At 53.1% G+C, this 14,678-nt stretch overlaps 2 protein-coding genes across 3 annotated transcripts; one reads left to right on the forward strand and one right to left on the reverse strand.

Annotated features, from left to right (window-relative positions):
* The first annotated feature begins 1,842 nt into the window (after window positions 1–1,842).
* On the forward strand, window positions 1,843–3,742 carry LOC118688262 (C-type lectin domain family 2 member D-like). The gene is made up of 5 exons (XM_036385722.2): window positions 1,843–2,383; window positions 2,584–2,682; window positions 2,778–2,959; window positions 3,160–3,260; window positions 3,351–3,742. The coding sequence occupies exons 1-5, from the start codon at window positions 2,062–2,064 to the stop codon at window positions 3,463–3,465; spliced, it is 819 nt and encodes a 272-aa protein (XP_036241615.2). The 5' UTR covers window positions 1,843–2,061; the 3' UTR covers window positions 3,466–3,742.
* A 1,522-nt stretch (window positions 3,743–5,264) lies between these two features.
* Window positions 5,265–14,675, reverse strand: LOC118688060 (protein ecdysoneless homolog). Of its 2 annotated transcripts, XR_004980437.2 has the most exons (14): window positions 14,471–14,675; window positions 13,630–13,747; window positions 13,185–13,272; window positions 12,039–12,217; window positions 11,166–11,361; window positions 10,152–10,280; window positions 9,880–10,005; window positions 9,024–9,109; window positions 8,359–8,465; window positions 7,763–7,940; window positions 7,252–7,319; window positions 6,951–7,174; window positions 6,133–6,431; window positions 5,265–5,376 (listed from the first exon to the last, which is right to left on the reverse strand). XR_004980437.2 is itself a non-coding variant. In XM_036385380.2 (13 exons), exons 1-13 carry the CDS (start codon window positions 14,658–14,660, stop codon window positions 6,219–6,221), a joined length of 1,902 nt encoding a protein of 633 aa, XP_036241273.1. In that variant the 5' UTR covers window positions 14,661–14,675; the 3' UTR covers window positions 5,715–6,218. The 2 variants fall into 2 exon arrangements, 1 of the variants encoding a protein (XP_036241273.1); XM_036385380.2 differs by lacking the exon at window positions 5,265–5,376 and having other exon boundaries at window positions 5,715–6,431.
* Between the last annotated feature and the right edge of the window lie 3 nt (window positions 14,676–14,678).

The following is a 14,678-nucleotide window of genomic DNA, read 5'->3' on the forward strand; positions in this document are numbered from 1 at the left end:
TGTTTGACAGTCAATTCTATTAATTTCCCCAGTTCTGCTATACCCATGATGGGTGAGAGATCTCTGGCTGCCCTTATTGAGAGCCCCGAGCCTTTCCTGCTGTGTTCTGTTGCCAGCCCAGGGGCAGGAGCAGAGGCACAGAGCGCTTTTGCTGGCCCCGGGCACCTGGACTGACCCAGCCCAGCCCGAGAATCCCTGCGGGAATTCCCTGTTGAGAGCCCCAGGAGCGGCTGCCCCGGGACTGAGCTTCTTCCCCAGCTTCTCCTGCGTGAAGGCTTTTCCTTACCGCGGGGTTTCACAGACAGGACCGACTGGGTACGGCTCATCTCGCCTGATCGCCCCGCTCGCTCCGCCTCTCTCCTCGCTGCGATTGGCGGCTTTGAGAAACGTGAAAGGGGCCGCGCCCGGTGAGTCGGCCCGGGAACAGTGCAGTGGCTCAGCGTGGTGGCCACGTGTCATTCCGCCGCGTTCGGGTCACTCTGCAGCGACTGCGGCGGCACCCGGAGCCCGGCGAGGCGATGGCGGAGCTCGGAGGCGGCTCCAGCCCAGGTGGGACCCGCGGTCGGCGCTGCCCCAGCTCGGGGCTCGCTGCGGGCGGAGGGGCCGCGCTGAGGGCCGGGGGGTTCTGGCGAGTTCCTGGTGGCGGCTTCCCCCGTGTCCCCCCTGCGCTGGGATCGCCGAGGGAGCGGCTGCCCGCGCTCTCCTCCTTGCCCGGATGGCCGGCATGGAGCCGGTGCCGCGGCAGCGCTGGCTCATCCCGGCTGCTCTCGCTGGCACGGAGGCGGCTGCTCCGTGCCCGGCACCGTTCCCGCCCGTGCGGCACCGGGCTCGGGGCCGCTGCTCGGGGGGGAGGTGTCCGTGCCCGGCTCGGGGCTGGCACGGGATGAACCTGAACGTGCCTCAGAGCCCAAAGCGCTGCAGGCGCCGAGTGCGGGCACAAAGCGCCGCATCCTGCCTGCTCCGGGGCCGAGGCTGCTCGGCGCTGCTCTTTCTGTAAAACAAGCTTCACCTTCCTGGTAAAATTTGTAAGTTTAATAAAAAGACAGTAGGCGACAGAAGTAAGGCGATGGGTTAAAAACGGGCCGGGTGCTTCGCTTTCAGCCGAGAGCACAGTTATCTTTGGGGATACGCCTCTAAAAGTTTTTTCTTTATATCAGCTTGTTGCATGTTCATAGACCCTTATGCATGTTGGTATTCTTCCATTAACTAGTTGACGCATTCCAGGACCTATTTTGCATGTGCTCTTGAGTTTGCATGTTTAGAGCATGCTTGTTCCTTCGCTGGGGTTTCGGTCTGTTCTTTTTGTCACTTCCAATTTGGGCCTTGGTGCATACTTTCTTCAGATGGCAGATGCTGATAGTTGGCATATCAATAGCAGGGGCCTCATTACATGTTCACTGGATGTTATCCCGACCAAACAGACAGTTCACTCATCACCATATCACCTACCACTACTACAATGTCTATGTTTTTGTTAATAGCAGAAATAGAGGTAAAGTTATTTTAACATTACACAAATAGCATTCAGGTTAATATTTGCGAAAAGCCAACAATATAATATATAACATCTGTGTGCGAGGACCCGCTCCGTGTCCACAGGCAGGGAGCCGCAGCGGCCGTGCCGGCGCTCGGTGTGCCCGGGCTCCGAGGCGCCGGGGCAGGGAATGCGGGGCACAATGGTGAGCAGCCCGGGGCTGCTGCTTCTTGCCCCTCGGCAGGGGCGGGCTCCGAGCCGCAGCTGCCCCGGGCCAGCAGCAGGCGGCAGCTCGCAGGCGCTGTCAGCGCCCGGCCCGGCTCGGAGCTGGGCTGCAGCGGCTGCAGAGCCACAGAGGCCGGGGCTGCGGGCACCGAGAGCTCCCGGAGGCTGCGCTTGTCTCCGCAGCTGCTGCCGCACCTCTGGGCAGCGGGGACAGCGCAGCCACAGCTGGCACCGCCCTCCTGAGCCCCCAGGGCCGGCACCAGCAGTGACCTCTCCCCGTGTCCCTTTCAGGGTGCCATCAGCGCGGCTGCGAAGCTGTTCCCGAGGCCGAGCTCCCAAAGGATCTGCCAGCAGCACTCCTGATGTGTCAGGAGCAAGGTGATGTTTGTTGCAGGCAGAGAGATGCCGGCTGTGAGCAGGAGGAGAGTGAACTCTGCTCCATTCGTGGAGTTGCAAATGAGCCCCAGCATCCCCAGCAGGGACCAGCAGCCGCGGTTCCACACCTGCCTGGGGCGCAAGAAGCCACCTGGCATAAGCACGGGGATGCCACTTGTGAGCGTGCAGTGGGTGCAGATGTGGAGAATGGATTCTGCACCAGTGATGGGAGTGTGAGGGAGCCCCTGGCTCCCCAGGGCACATCAGCAACCAAGAATGAACACAAAAGGAACCTCAGAAGATTCCTGGGTGAGTGCAGGGCCACCCCTGTGGTCTCTAGGGGTGAAACAGCTGTGTCCCTGCCTGTGGCCAGGCTCTTGGCTCTCTGGCTGCCAGCTGAGTGAGGCCCACACTGGCTCAGGGCTCCCTGCTCTGCTCCCTGGCCTTGGGCTGAGCAGATTGCAGGCCCGGCTCTGCTTCTGGCAGCCAGCAGCTCTTTCCTGCTCCAGGTGAATGGATCAGGGGCCATCCCGAGGGCACGGCGGTGCTGATTCTGCTGCTCCTGGTGCTGGTGCTGGCTTTGGGGGTGGCCTTGGCTGTGCTGGCAGGTAAGGGAGGGGCAGCAGCCTGGGCCCAGCCCCTTGGGGCAGAGCGGGCTCCCTGCACAGTGCAATCCTCAGAGCTTCTCCTCTTCCCCCTGCAGCACCACAGGTTCCAGTCACAGCTGCAACTCCTCTGTCACTTCTGGGCTGTCCCTTTGACTGGGTTGGGTACATGGGGGTCTGCTACTACTTCTCAAGGGATTACAGCACCTGGGAGCAAGGTCAGGAACGGTGCTCCGAGCTCGGGGCCTCCCTGGCCATTGCCAAGGATGAGGAGGCCATGGTGAGTGAGGGGCTGCGGGCGGTGTGGGGTGGCTGAGGGCAGCCTGGGGGTGCTCCTGGGCCGGGCTCGGTGCTCGTAGGGCCGGGGCTGCAGCCCTGGGCCGGGGCCTTGCAGGGAAGGAGCCCCGGCGTGGGGGGGGAGCCCCGGGCCCGTGTCCCCCCGAGGGGCCGGGGCAGCTCCCACTCCTCTCTCCTGGGCAGGATTTGCTCTTCCGCCTCTGTGGGAACGTCGATTTCTGGCTCGGGCTGCCCAGACGGGGCGAGCGCCTGCACTGGGGGGACGGCAGCAGCTACAGCTCCCGGTGAGTGCCGGGGAGCCGGGCAGGGCCTGGGGGCACAGGGGCACAAGGGCTGCCCCTGGCAGCCAGCGCTGCCTCTGCTCCTCCCTGCAGGGTTCCTGTCCTCGGCAATTCCCAGTGTGTGTACCTGGCTGAGAAGAGATTCAGGAGTGACAACTGCTCCAATGAGCGGCCGTATCTCTGCAGCAAGGCCCCAGCTCCCCTGTAACAGGGGCTGCAGAAAGGACCTTCTCCACACTGGGCAGTGCCAGCTTCACCTCTGAGCCCAGCACAGCGCTGTCCTTCCTCCGCTGCACCCTGTGCCTTGCCCTTCCTCTCAGGGTCACCTCAGTGCCTCTTCATGCCCAGTGCCAACGCTGGGCTGGGGCTGCAAAGGAAAAGTCTCTGCAATCCATCCTGCCACCGCTGCTGCCTGCAGTGAGTGCATTGCCCTCATGACACAACAAGCTCCAATGGGAAATCCAAATCGCCATGGGCTCTTGGAAATCATCTTAATATGGCCAGAATGGGAGACTTTTGGACTGTCCTTGGAAAAGGCAGAAGAACCGCTGACACGTGCTGAGGGGGAATCTCACTTTCGGCATCAGGCACCTGACTGTGGAGAAGGGTCTGATGTCTGTCTCTCTGTCTGTCTGCGGTGAAGGATCTGACTGTCCTCCTGTGGGAGGAATCCTTGGCTGGAGGGAGAAGTAGTGACATGACCTGACTGTAAACCCATCCCTCTGTGCCACTGCGTGGGGAGGAGAGAGGGAGGGAAATGGGGACAAAGTGAAGCCCAGGAAGGAGAGAACAGTGTGGAGAAGATGCATTTTTAGCTTTTGTTGTACATCTCATGGCCTTTGATTAGTTTGATAATAAATGCAATTAAATGTAATTTCCCCACTCTAGGCCTGTTCTGCCCATGATGGGTGAGAGATCTCTGGCTGCCTTTCTTGAGAGCCCCGAGCCTTTCCTGCTGTGTTCTGTTGCCTGCCCAGGGGCAGGAGCAGAGGCACAGAGCGCTTTTGCTGGCCCCGGGCACCTGGCCCAGCCCAGCCCGAGAATCCCTGCCACCATTCCCTGCACCATTACCCGGCCCCACGGCGGCTCCGGCTCCGCGGGCAGGCGGCTCCAGGAGTTCAGAGAGGGCAAAATGGGAGCGAGGGACAGGAGGCAGCTGGTGCCAGTGGGTGAAATGGCTTTGCTGGAGCTGGCAGGGAGAGGAGGAGGAGGGAGAAAGTGGTGCCAAGTAAAGGGGAGAGAAAGAGGGACAAGGTGCTGGGGATGGCCATGGGGCAGGTGGGCATTTCGCTTTCCAGCTCTGTGCGAGGAAAGGAAAATCTGTCAAATCCATCCAGGACAAGAGGGAGAAATAGCAGGTGGTGGAAATCTCTGACAGTTGGGATTCATTTGATCTGCCTGAAGTGCAAAAGCCAACAGTCTCCAAGCACCACCAGCGCTGTGATGGGCCTGGCCCTGCCCCTCCCCTGGCTGCAGCAGCCGCCTGTTGGGACAGGCCCTGTTCTCTAAAAGAGCTGCACTCAGGGACCATTGGGGCAGTGCTGGGTAAGAAGTGAGGAATGGGAAAGGGTGGGAAGTGTGAAGGGAATGAAACAGAATGGTATAAAAACAAATGGTAACAGAACTGCACCAGGAATGGCCACGGATCACTGTCACTAAGAGCTGCACTGAGGGACGGCCACCTCAGCCTAGGAGCTCTCCTCATGCACTAAGGGAGTCCTTCCATCTAATTTGACCTTTTCTATAGCACAGGCACTCACACAGCAGTTAAATGCAATCATTCATGTTCTTCAACTCAATTTTTTTAAAGTATCTAAACTTGATCTAGCTACTCATCAGTGGAGAATTTTATGTATTTTCAGTGTAAATTCCTTCCCTGGTCAAACACCAACCCCTCCCACAGTTCAAGTACCTCTGTTTTCCACCACTAACTGCTCATTATCCTTGTCTCAATTAAAAAACCTCTGTTAACCCCATTTTTCCACCACAAATTTGTCTGAGTCTCTCACCTCTCAGCAGTCCAAATTCCTTGAAATTCAGCAGAACCTTCTTCACACTTGCCAGCTCTTGCTGTCCATCTCTAATCCCTGTCCAACCTGCCAGTGCTCTCCCTGAACTGCTGGCAAAGTAAATTACACAACATCAGTGGAGGAAAATTCATTAATTGCTGAATGAAAAGGAAATAAAGAGAAATTAGGAAGCTGGTTTGGACTCAGCAGGACTGAACTGCTGGTGTCTGTGTATCAGGAATTTCTATGTATTTTATTTCAAATTTATCTTGTTGAAACTAAAGTTGTCATATTTAAAATATTTTTCATTCCACACGAAAGCAACATGCTGCATGCCTTCCAGCCACATTTTCACTGAAAAAAAACCCAAAACTGTTCAGCCTGAGCTCACATAAAGCTACTGATACTGCACTGAGGAAGTTATACACACCTTCAAAAAATTCAGTAATCAAGTTGTATTTTTGTTTTTATTGAAATAAAATTTAAAAATACTTTGGCCAATATTTACACATTTGATCCAATCACTCTTCCTGCAATGTGGTATTTCCCCACCTCCCCCAAAGGCAGCAGCATTTTCAGAACAAGAACTGCTCCCACGATATTGAACCCACTCAGCAAGGTGGGTAAAAGGACATTTTAGAAATGTGGCAAATTGGATGACTGAATGGAAAAATGGAAGACAGGTGTTGTAAAAAAAGAAAACCTCATTTGAGTCATGCATTCAAAATCGTTTTTCAGTTTCTGAAAATGCGTTAGCACTAAGAAAATCTCATTTCCATCCAAGACAGTGTGCAAACAGAAGCTTTTGCAGGTAAATTCCCTCTGCTGAAGTGACACATAATGAAGAGAATGCTCTAAATTGAAACCTTTGGCCTCTTCTTCCACATCCTGCTGTGTGTCTGTGCTTCACCTCCCCAGCAGCCACGTCCTGTCCAAAGCCTCTCCTGCCTTCTCAGCTGCCAGTGAGCTCTGTGCTCTCAGGTAAATTCAGCCCCAGGCTCTGTAAAATGTTCGAGGTGGGTCCTGCCAGGCCAGCCTGGGCACTGTAGGACTCGAGCAGGTTTGCCACCAGGTTCGTGTCCACATCCAGGGCTGCCAGCTCAGCAGCCTCAGCTCCAGAACCAGGGCCAGCACTCTCACATGGGGCTGCTCCAACAGAACTTGCCTGCAGAGAGTACCAAGAGAAAGCTTTATCAAATTGCAGGAGCAGATTTCAGGGGAAAAAAAAGGGGAAATCACAGGAGAAAAGAAGCAACAATTGTGCAGCCAACAAAGTCCAGTACACTCCTGAGTCCTGACAGGCAGGAATTCAGACACCAAATGCTCATGCCAGCTGAAAATCACCACTGTCCATTACCCAGACTAGATTCCAAGAGAAGGACACAAAGTGTTGCTGAGTCCTGCCTCAGCTTCCTGTGGGAGAAAACTACTACAGGAACTCAAAGTGAAGCTGCAGCTGCTTGCCCTACTACTAAAAACAGGGAAATGGAACTAAGCCTTGGAAAAGATGGGCAAATTCCAAGCTTAGGTAAGCTTCAGTTCATAAAAAACGTATCATGGTGCAGGTCCAGCACACTTGGCTTGCACGTGGGAAGGTTCCAATCCCATTGCTCAGAATGGCCACTTGCAGCACATTCCCTGCTTGCACATTTCTGCTGCAGATCAGAGCTCAAGGCACACTCACCCCTCTCTTGTGGCTGCTGAAGCTTTTCCCAACGTTGGTCTGTGCCAGCTCACGGTCCATGTCCCTCATGTACGCCTTGAGACTGCCCACGAGCTCCTCAGGAGACACCTTCTGCTCCTGCCTTTCATTCCCAGCATCCAGCTCTTCATCATCCTCATCTGAGAAACCCAACTCCTCCTCCTCCTCCTCCAGATCATCAGAATCCAGCTCCTCCGAGTCTGCCCCTGGACATGATTTTGGGTCAGTACAAGTGCAAAGAAATCAGTGCTGGGATTTGTTTCAAATAAAGAAGCAATCTCACCTAAAATTCTGTCCAGGGCTTTTGTAAAAGAATCCACGTCAAAGGTAACTTGGGACTCATCAGATGACCTGAAATATAAAAGGATTTTTAAGGAAATGAAGCTTCTATGCCTGCCAAAGCCTGATACAGGCACAAGCCATATTGATTTCTCTCAAGACAGGACTGAAGTTGGACATTTGAATTTTAAAGTCCTCAGAAGTTTGAAGCCTGTATGCATTAGACATCAAACAGTGAGTGGAAGAATTCTTGGCATAAAGGAGAAAAATTGAGAAGACCACAAAATCCAACTGAGGGACAGAGAGCAGCTCAGCTTGCAGCACTTGAAGCTGCACCAGTGCCAGAGTGGCACCAAGCTGATTTAAAGCAAGTACATGTTCAGTGCTCTGGCTTTGCTTCAGGCCCTGCTCAGCACAGCACCTTCAATCTCTGATTCTCTGCATCACAGAAGCAGCCACAGGGCTGCAGCAGAGTGCAACATTCCACACCAGACCCAAACTGCAAGTGCTACTACCATGGCAGTTCTGCTCCTTCGTGCGTGGAGACTTTGGACACAAAAGCCTTCATGCCCTCAGCAACTGCTCCCAAGTCATAGCTTTGCTCTTCCTCATTTGTGGAAGGAAGGGACTCATTTCCTGTCTCCTTCAGCATCTGATCCAGAGCACCTGGTGTAATATCCAGCCAGCTGTCATCTGAAAGAACACAGCACAGATCTGTGACTCTGCACAAGCTGCTGGCCCACAGGCCCAACCCAGCTGACTGACAGGACTGCAGCCATCCTGCAGCTCAGTGCTGCACTTCAGCTTTTGTGCTGGTCCTGGGTCACACACAGCAAAGGCAGACAGAGGCTGAGAAGAACTGAGTGGAGATTTCTTGTCACTACTTAAAAACTCTGCTTTGCAGAGCTCAAGCTAAGAGAGACCATTCCAGTCACTGAGAAGCCTTGGCCACTAAGTGGAGGAAGAAAGGCTTACTCTGAACTGGGAGAGCCAATCCAGTGTTTAGCCTTAAGGAAGGCTGGATTTGCTCTCCCTTCACAGCTGTCAGCATTGCCCCTCTCCCCCCACAAATAATCATCTGTAATAGGAATAATCCCCCCAGCCAGCTCACCATCCTCTGCAGGAAGACAAGCTGCTTCTCTCTCAAATTCCTTCAGATCTATGGGTGTTGTCTGTAGCAGTGTCAGGATTTCATCACCTGGGCTCACTTCATCACAGCTAGAAGAAAAGAAATCAATTTACTGAAATGGATTCAATGGGATCACATGCTCTGCACTTAGGTTTTCACTCAAATTCTTCTTTTCTCCTTCTGTGCAAACACATCCAAAAGGGAAATGAATCTGGGCAAGTACCAGAGCACTACCCAGAGCATTGGCCAAAACAGGACACAGTCAGTCCCTGCAACTCCCAGCTGATGGCTCCAAAGCCCATTGGTCGTGGCTCTTTTCCTTTACTTTTAATTTGCCTTGGCAAATATTAAGATTACCAGATCCCAAACAGCACAGACTGGAAACTCAAAAAACTAACAGTCAAGATATTATGGGCTGGCAAAGCCTCAGATATTTCTGTAGTGATTTAGTTTTTGGATTTGATCTTCCAGAGAAATCCACAGCCAGCTCCTTGAGCAAAGGAGACAGATGACCCTGTGTTCATTATTCACTGGGACTGCCTTTCAATTAAACTTTAAAGAGTTCAGGTGTTTGTAACAAGGATTTCAAAGGTCACTTACAGGATTTGTAGGGTCTATGACACTCATGAATTTCAAGCAGCTCTCACCTTTCTGGCACTGCAACAGATTGCTGGAAGTGATCTTCTGCCATGTGCAACAGTTCCAGGTACTTGGCTGATCCTTCCATTTCTCCCTATGGAATGCAAGTCACAGGCATGAACCCAAACAATTCTCCCTCCCCTTCCTCTTCACAGCCAGGCTTCCTCAGGATGATTGTTGGTCACACAGAAATGCTGAGAGAACCAAAACAACTAAAACCTCTTGGCCATGCACACTTGGAACTCAATACGGCAAAGGGACATTCCTGTATTTCAAGTATATTAAAGGATATTAACCTAAGAATCTCAATAGTGTTGTCCAATTTTATTACCTTCAAGTAAGTACTCAATTTATGTCCCATTTATTAACTTCAGAGAAGTAGTCAAAGGCATCTTTTAAAAAAAACCCACAGAACCTCACCAAAACCTCCAGAAGTGACAAAAACACCACACACACATAAAAATTACACTTGCACAGGCCCAGATAGGTCATTGGTGTTATGTATGGATCTTGAAGAATATTGAATTCTAGAGGGGTGGAAATGAAATGCAAACCTGTGAAATCAGTTACACCTCACACAATCACATATGGTGGTTTTCCTCACTCAAGTGTATTTCTCCCCTTGCTTTAGATGAATGAATCAATCCCCACATCTTGCTTTTTCCTTTTCAATTTCCAAAATAAATTACTTTCAAAGGGGAACAAACTGCACATGTCCCCTTTAAAGACATTCATTCATTTCACACAGAGATAAGGATTCAAGCTCTGGCCCCTCCTTACTGCAACTCCTCACACAAGTTCAAGGGTTAAAATGTATTTTCCCTGGAATGTTTAAAGGCCACAGACACTGAAATAATCACAGACCTTGAAATAATCCTTCTCCTTCAAGCTCCTGAGGAATCTCTCCCACAGAGGACCGCTTAACACGTTTCTCTTGGCATCAGGAGCCACTTTACTGCTCTTGGAGCACAACATTTCAAAGCCATGAGCCTGCAGATAAAAGATGCAACAACAAGAGGTTCTCAAGGTGTGACAGACTTTGCTCACATTTTCCTGCACAAGCAGGCAACGTCCAGACAAGGACCCATTCCCTGGACATGCATGAAGCAAGTCCAAAATGCAGCAGAAATCATTACCAGCTTCATGCCCAGCTCGTAGGCTCTGTACTGAGGATGAGATGGGGCGGGCAGGGTGTACCCACTGCGTCTGTCGGGAACAAACTGCTGCTGCACCAGCTGTGCATACAAACACCGAGTGAAAGTCACCTGAAACAGGCAGAGCAGAAACAAACACTCCCTGCAGCAGCGGGACTCTGCTGGGGACAGCCATCCAACTCCCTCCGGGCTCACCAGAGTGGCTTTGAAGGCACCCCTAGTACAGGCAGTACCTGAGACTGCATGCAAAATATATCCTAGACAGATTTTTCTGAGAAATTGCTTTGCAGCCTTTACCAAGTTTGTTCCAAATTGAAATACCCAAGTAAATACGAACTTTTGTCAGTCTAAATACATAAGGAAAAATCCTCAGTATTTTGTATGCACATTTACTAGGTGTATTTTCAATTAAAATGAAACTTGTTTAAAAGATTTCAGCAACAGTTTCCAAGTCCACAATTTGACTCTAAAGCTTATTTCCAGGCGTCTTGTGGTACAACTCTGTAACAAAGTGAATCAGATACAACAGTGCTTGGACAGTGCTCATAAAGCACTTCATAAAAGCTTTCCCAGAGCTCTGAGAGCACAGCTGAGTAGGTGAAATGATGGGAGTGAACCACTGGTGAGGGGCAACTCCTCCCGTTGGCTGGCAGGGCTGTCAAACTGCTCTGATCACACAAGGAGATCGATTTACTCAGCAGGCGCTTCAGCAGAGGAACTGTTATCACAACCTCTGGTTTCAGAAACAACTCTCTCATGAGCAGCCCCCTGAAAGTCCAGCCACATCGATCCAGAGCAGTTATTAATGGAATGACCTGGAAATTCATCCCTCTAACTCGTATTTTTCAGTTGAATCTCTGGGTTTATACACTGGCCGCAGAACCCTTGTCATTTAAGGGAATGAAGTGACAAGGCTTTAGGGGAGCACTCACCGCGGCCATCGCAGGCTTTAGAGGCGCACACAGCAGGGCTATCAGCGGCTCTGAGAGCACTTACCAGGGCCATCACTCGCTGCTCGGCAGGGAAGGTTCTGAAAGGGCGCCGGCAGGCCGCCAGATCGCCCGGCTCCCGCAGGTAGAAGGCCTGGACGGCCGCAGCCACCAGGGACGGGCGCAGCCTCAGCACGGCCGCGATCCCGGCCGGGAGGAAGCAGCGGGCTCGGTGCAGCGAGGCCTGGATCTTCTCGGGATACCTGAACGGCAACAGAGCGAAGGGAGGGCACTGCGAGTTAACCACTCCTTCTTTAGCACGAGGCCCCTTTCCCTTCAGTATTTACTGGGATCGTGGGTCAGAAGATTATTCTGGAGCTAAAACTTGGCCAATCTAATGCCTAGAATGGCTGTTTCTATCATACATGCTTATATAAATGTACACGGCTCATAAAATTCAATCCCCCACATGGGTAAGATGAGTCCCTGTGGACTTTACCAACATACCCAGCTATCCAGTATTCTTTGCCATATTTGCTGTCAAATCCTTGCAAAAACTAAAGCACAGGGCTGAGCACAGCTGTGACAAGCTGAAGCTCTGGCAATTCTGCTGGTTCTACATTTTAGATCAAATCCTCTTTTTCCTCGTGCACAGGGCTCCTAAAAGATCACAGAACTTTCAGATCGTTCAGTCTAAGGAGGATGTGAAGGAAGAGTAACTTTTGTCATTGTCAGGGCTGGAATTACAGCAGTGAAGCAGTTTGAGATGCCCAGACCACAGCCTACAGGACACTGATGCCCCTCTTTCCAGGAAAAACCTCCAGCTGCTGGTTTCTGAAAAGGAACCAACTTGATCTCATCTGCTGGGGAAACGTTTAAAGCCCAGGGACACAGAACCAAAGCCCAGAGCTGCAGAGGACCCAAATGCAGCCCCACGTACCCATGGATGCGTTTATTCAGCGCAGCTCTGATGGGCTCTGCAGCCAGGAGCTCCTCGGGGCACGTGGATAACAGAGCCAGCGCCTGGGGCACCGTGGGACAGGGAGCAGAGAGGGCCCAGCCCTGCTCCCCAGGCTCCCCCGGAGGAATGATGTGCAGCTCTCCTTTGTAAAAGAACACCTGGCAGGCAGGAAGGCTCTCATCACACAGGGCAAGAGCACTCACACACACACAGCCATGGAACATTTCATTTCATATCCAAATGCATCTGGTTGAACACTGACAGTCTAAAGGACAAATAGAGAACCAATGCAGGAAGCAGCACAGCTTTTCTAAAAAGCTTATTTGAGATGCCAGAGACCACGACCCAACCAGGAAAAATCCCTATTTTAACTGTAACAAATATCATCAAATACATCTTGTTTCCTTAACAACAATAATTGTTACACGTTTCTCTTCAACTAGAGAAGTATTTCAGGAGAACCAGGATAGCCTGACTGCTTCAGAGCACCACAGGCATTAAGCAGCAGCATTTCAGCTGCCACATGCGACCTCTGCTGGTTCCTGATCCTAAGAAAAGCCCTGAATGCAACGTTCTCAACTCCCTCACTCTGTCCCCTCAAACAAAAGGAAAGTGGAGCCTGACACTCCAGGTACACACTTGCAATCCATTTGGGTGTTGTGTTCCAGCCCTTTTAAGAATCTTGGAGTAGGGGAAAAATAATTGAACAATTTTTTGCTAATGACCAAATTAAGGCTCTCCATTTTAATCCACTGCCATTAGCAACCATCCATATCCAGGTGAAGGTGTCTGCTCATTATTTCACCTGGACCAGACAAAGCCTGTGTCCTTACAGAGACAGCAACACTCCAGCCCTGAGCATTCCCTACTCTGAGGGCAGCAAATCCTCTGCCCTAAACACTCCACAACATGGTAGAAATAAAAAAATCCAAGTAGTTCTGGCAGAGCTGGAAAGTTCAGGTGGATTCAGGAGTGCTCCTGAAGGGAGCAACAGTCAGGGACAGCCAGCACTCTGGATTTTCAGAGGCAGCCACACCACTTGGCTAGAAGTACAAGAGAAAACTCCAGCTGCTACATGAAAGACCACTGGGTCCCCCTTGCCAACTGTACACAAGCTCTACTCACCCTGTTTTCACTGTTCTCAGGATTCAGCCACTTGGGCAGAAAATCAGCTGCTTCTATCAAGAGAAACTCTCCATCGTTGTCATCAATACTGGCCAAGGAGAAATTAGAAATTTAGCAGGAAAAGCTTTGCAGAGCACAACAACACGATTCTGAATCCATGTCTGCTAGGATTTTTTTAATATTCATAAACCCATAGAAAGGCTTAGGTTAGAAGGGACCTTAAAGATCAGTACCTGGTTCCAACACCCTGGCCACAGCCAGGCACACCTTCCACTAGCCCGGGCTGCTCCAAGCCCCATCCAACCTGCCCTTGGACACTTCCAAGGTGTATGGGATGGGGAAACACCTCCAAGGATGGGCAATGGTAAGACAGGACCTTCAGAGCACAGGCACTGCCCCTTTTGGAAGCCCTCGCACAAAAGCAGCTCAGCAGCACCCGCCTTACCTGGCTGCCAGCCCCGGGAACTCCCTGGTGATCTCCCGGAGCAGGTACACAATGAACCACTCATCCTCCACGTTATCCCCGAACACCGTGGTGCCGCCCAAGTGCGCCGGGATCTCGCCTGCACGGGGCAGAGAGAGCAGAGGCGGCTCAGCAACGCCATGCCAGGAACAGATTGTCCACACAGGCTGCGGAGTCTCCCTCACTGCGGATATCCCAGACCCTGCTGACAGAATCTTGTGTCCTGTGCTCGGCCATGGCCCTGCTGCAGCAGGGAGGGGGCACCAGATGCCTCACTGGGTTACCCGTGCTGTGACACCGAGAGGCTGGGAAGCCGCCGGGTCCCCCTCACACGCTCTCGGTCCCCCCTCACACGCTCTCGGTTCGAGCCCGCCGGGTCCCCCTCACACGCCGTCGGGTCCCCCTCACACGCTCCTGGTTTCAGGCCACCAGGTTCCCCTCACACCCCCGGCCACCGGGTCCTCCTCACACGGCCCAGTTCCCCCTCACACGCTGCCGGTTCCCGGCCGCCGGATTACCCTCAAAAGATCCCGGTTCCCGGCCGCCAGGTGTCCCTCACACTCTCCTGGTCCCCCCTCACACGATCCCGGTTCCCGGGCGCCGGATCCCCTTTAAATGATCCCCCGCCGGTTCCCTCTCAGACGCTCCTCGAGTCCGGCTACCGAGTTCCCCTCACACCCCCCGGTCCCCCCTCATACGCCCTCGGGTCCCGGCCGCCGGTTCCCCCTCACACCCTCCCGGTTCCCGGCCGCCGTGTCCCCCTCCCAGTCCCCCCGCTCCGGGCGCTCCTCCCGCCGTGCCTCCCGGCCCGCTCCCGGCTCACCGCGGCCCGGCACGTAGCGCAGGCGGAACGGCTGCCGCTGCCACACGTAGGAGGCCAGGAGCGGGGCGAAGCGCACCAGGGCCAGCTCAGCGCAGCGCCGCAGCAGCGCCTCGCCGCCCGGGCCCGCCGCCGCGAACAGGCGGTAGCGCACCGCGTCCTCGGGCAGCGCCGGCCGCCGCAGCGCCTCCATCGCGCCGGGGCCCAAAGC

The sequence above is a fragment of the Molothrus ater genome, chromosome 8 (assembly GCF_012460135.2).
Source record: "Molothrus ater isolate BHLD 08-10-18 breed brown headed cowbird chromosome 8, BPBGC_Mater_1.1, whole genome shotgun sequence".
NCBI lineage: Eukaryota > Metazoa > Chordata > Aves > Passeriformes > Icteridae > Molothrus > Molothrus ater.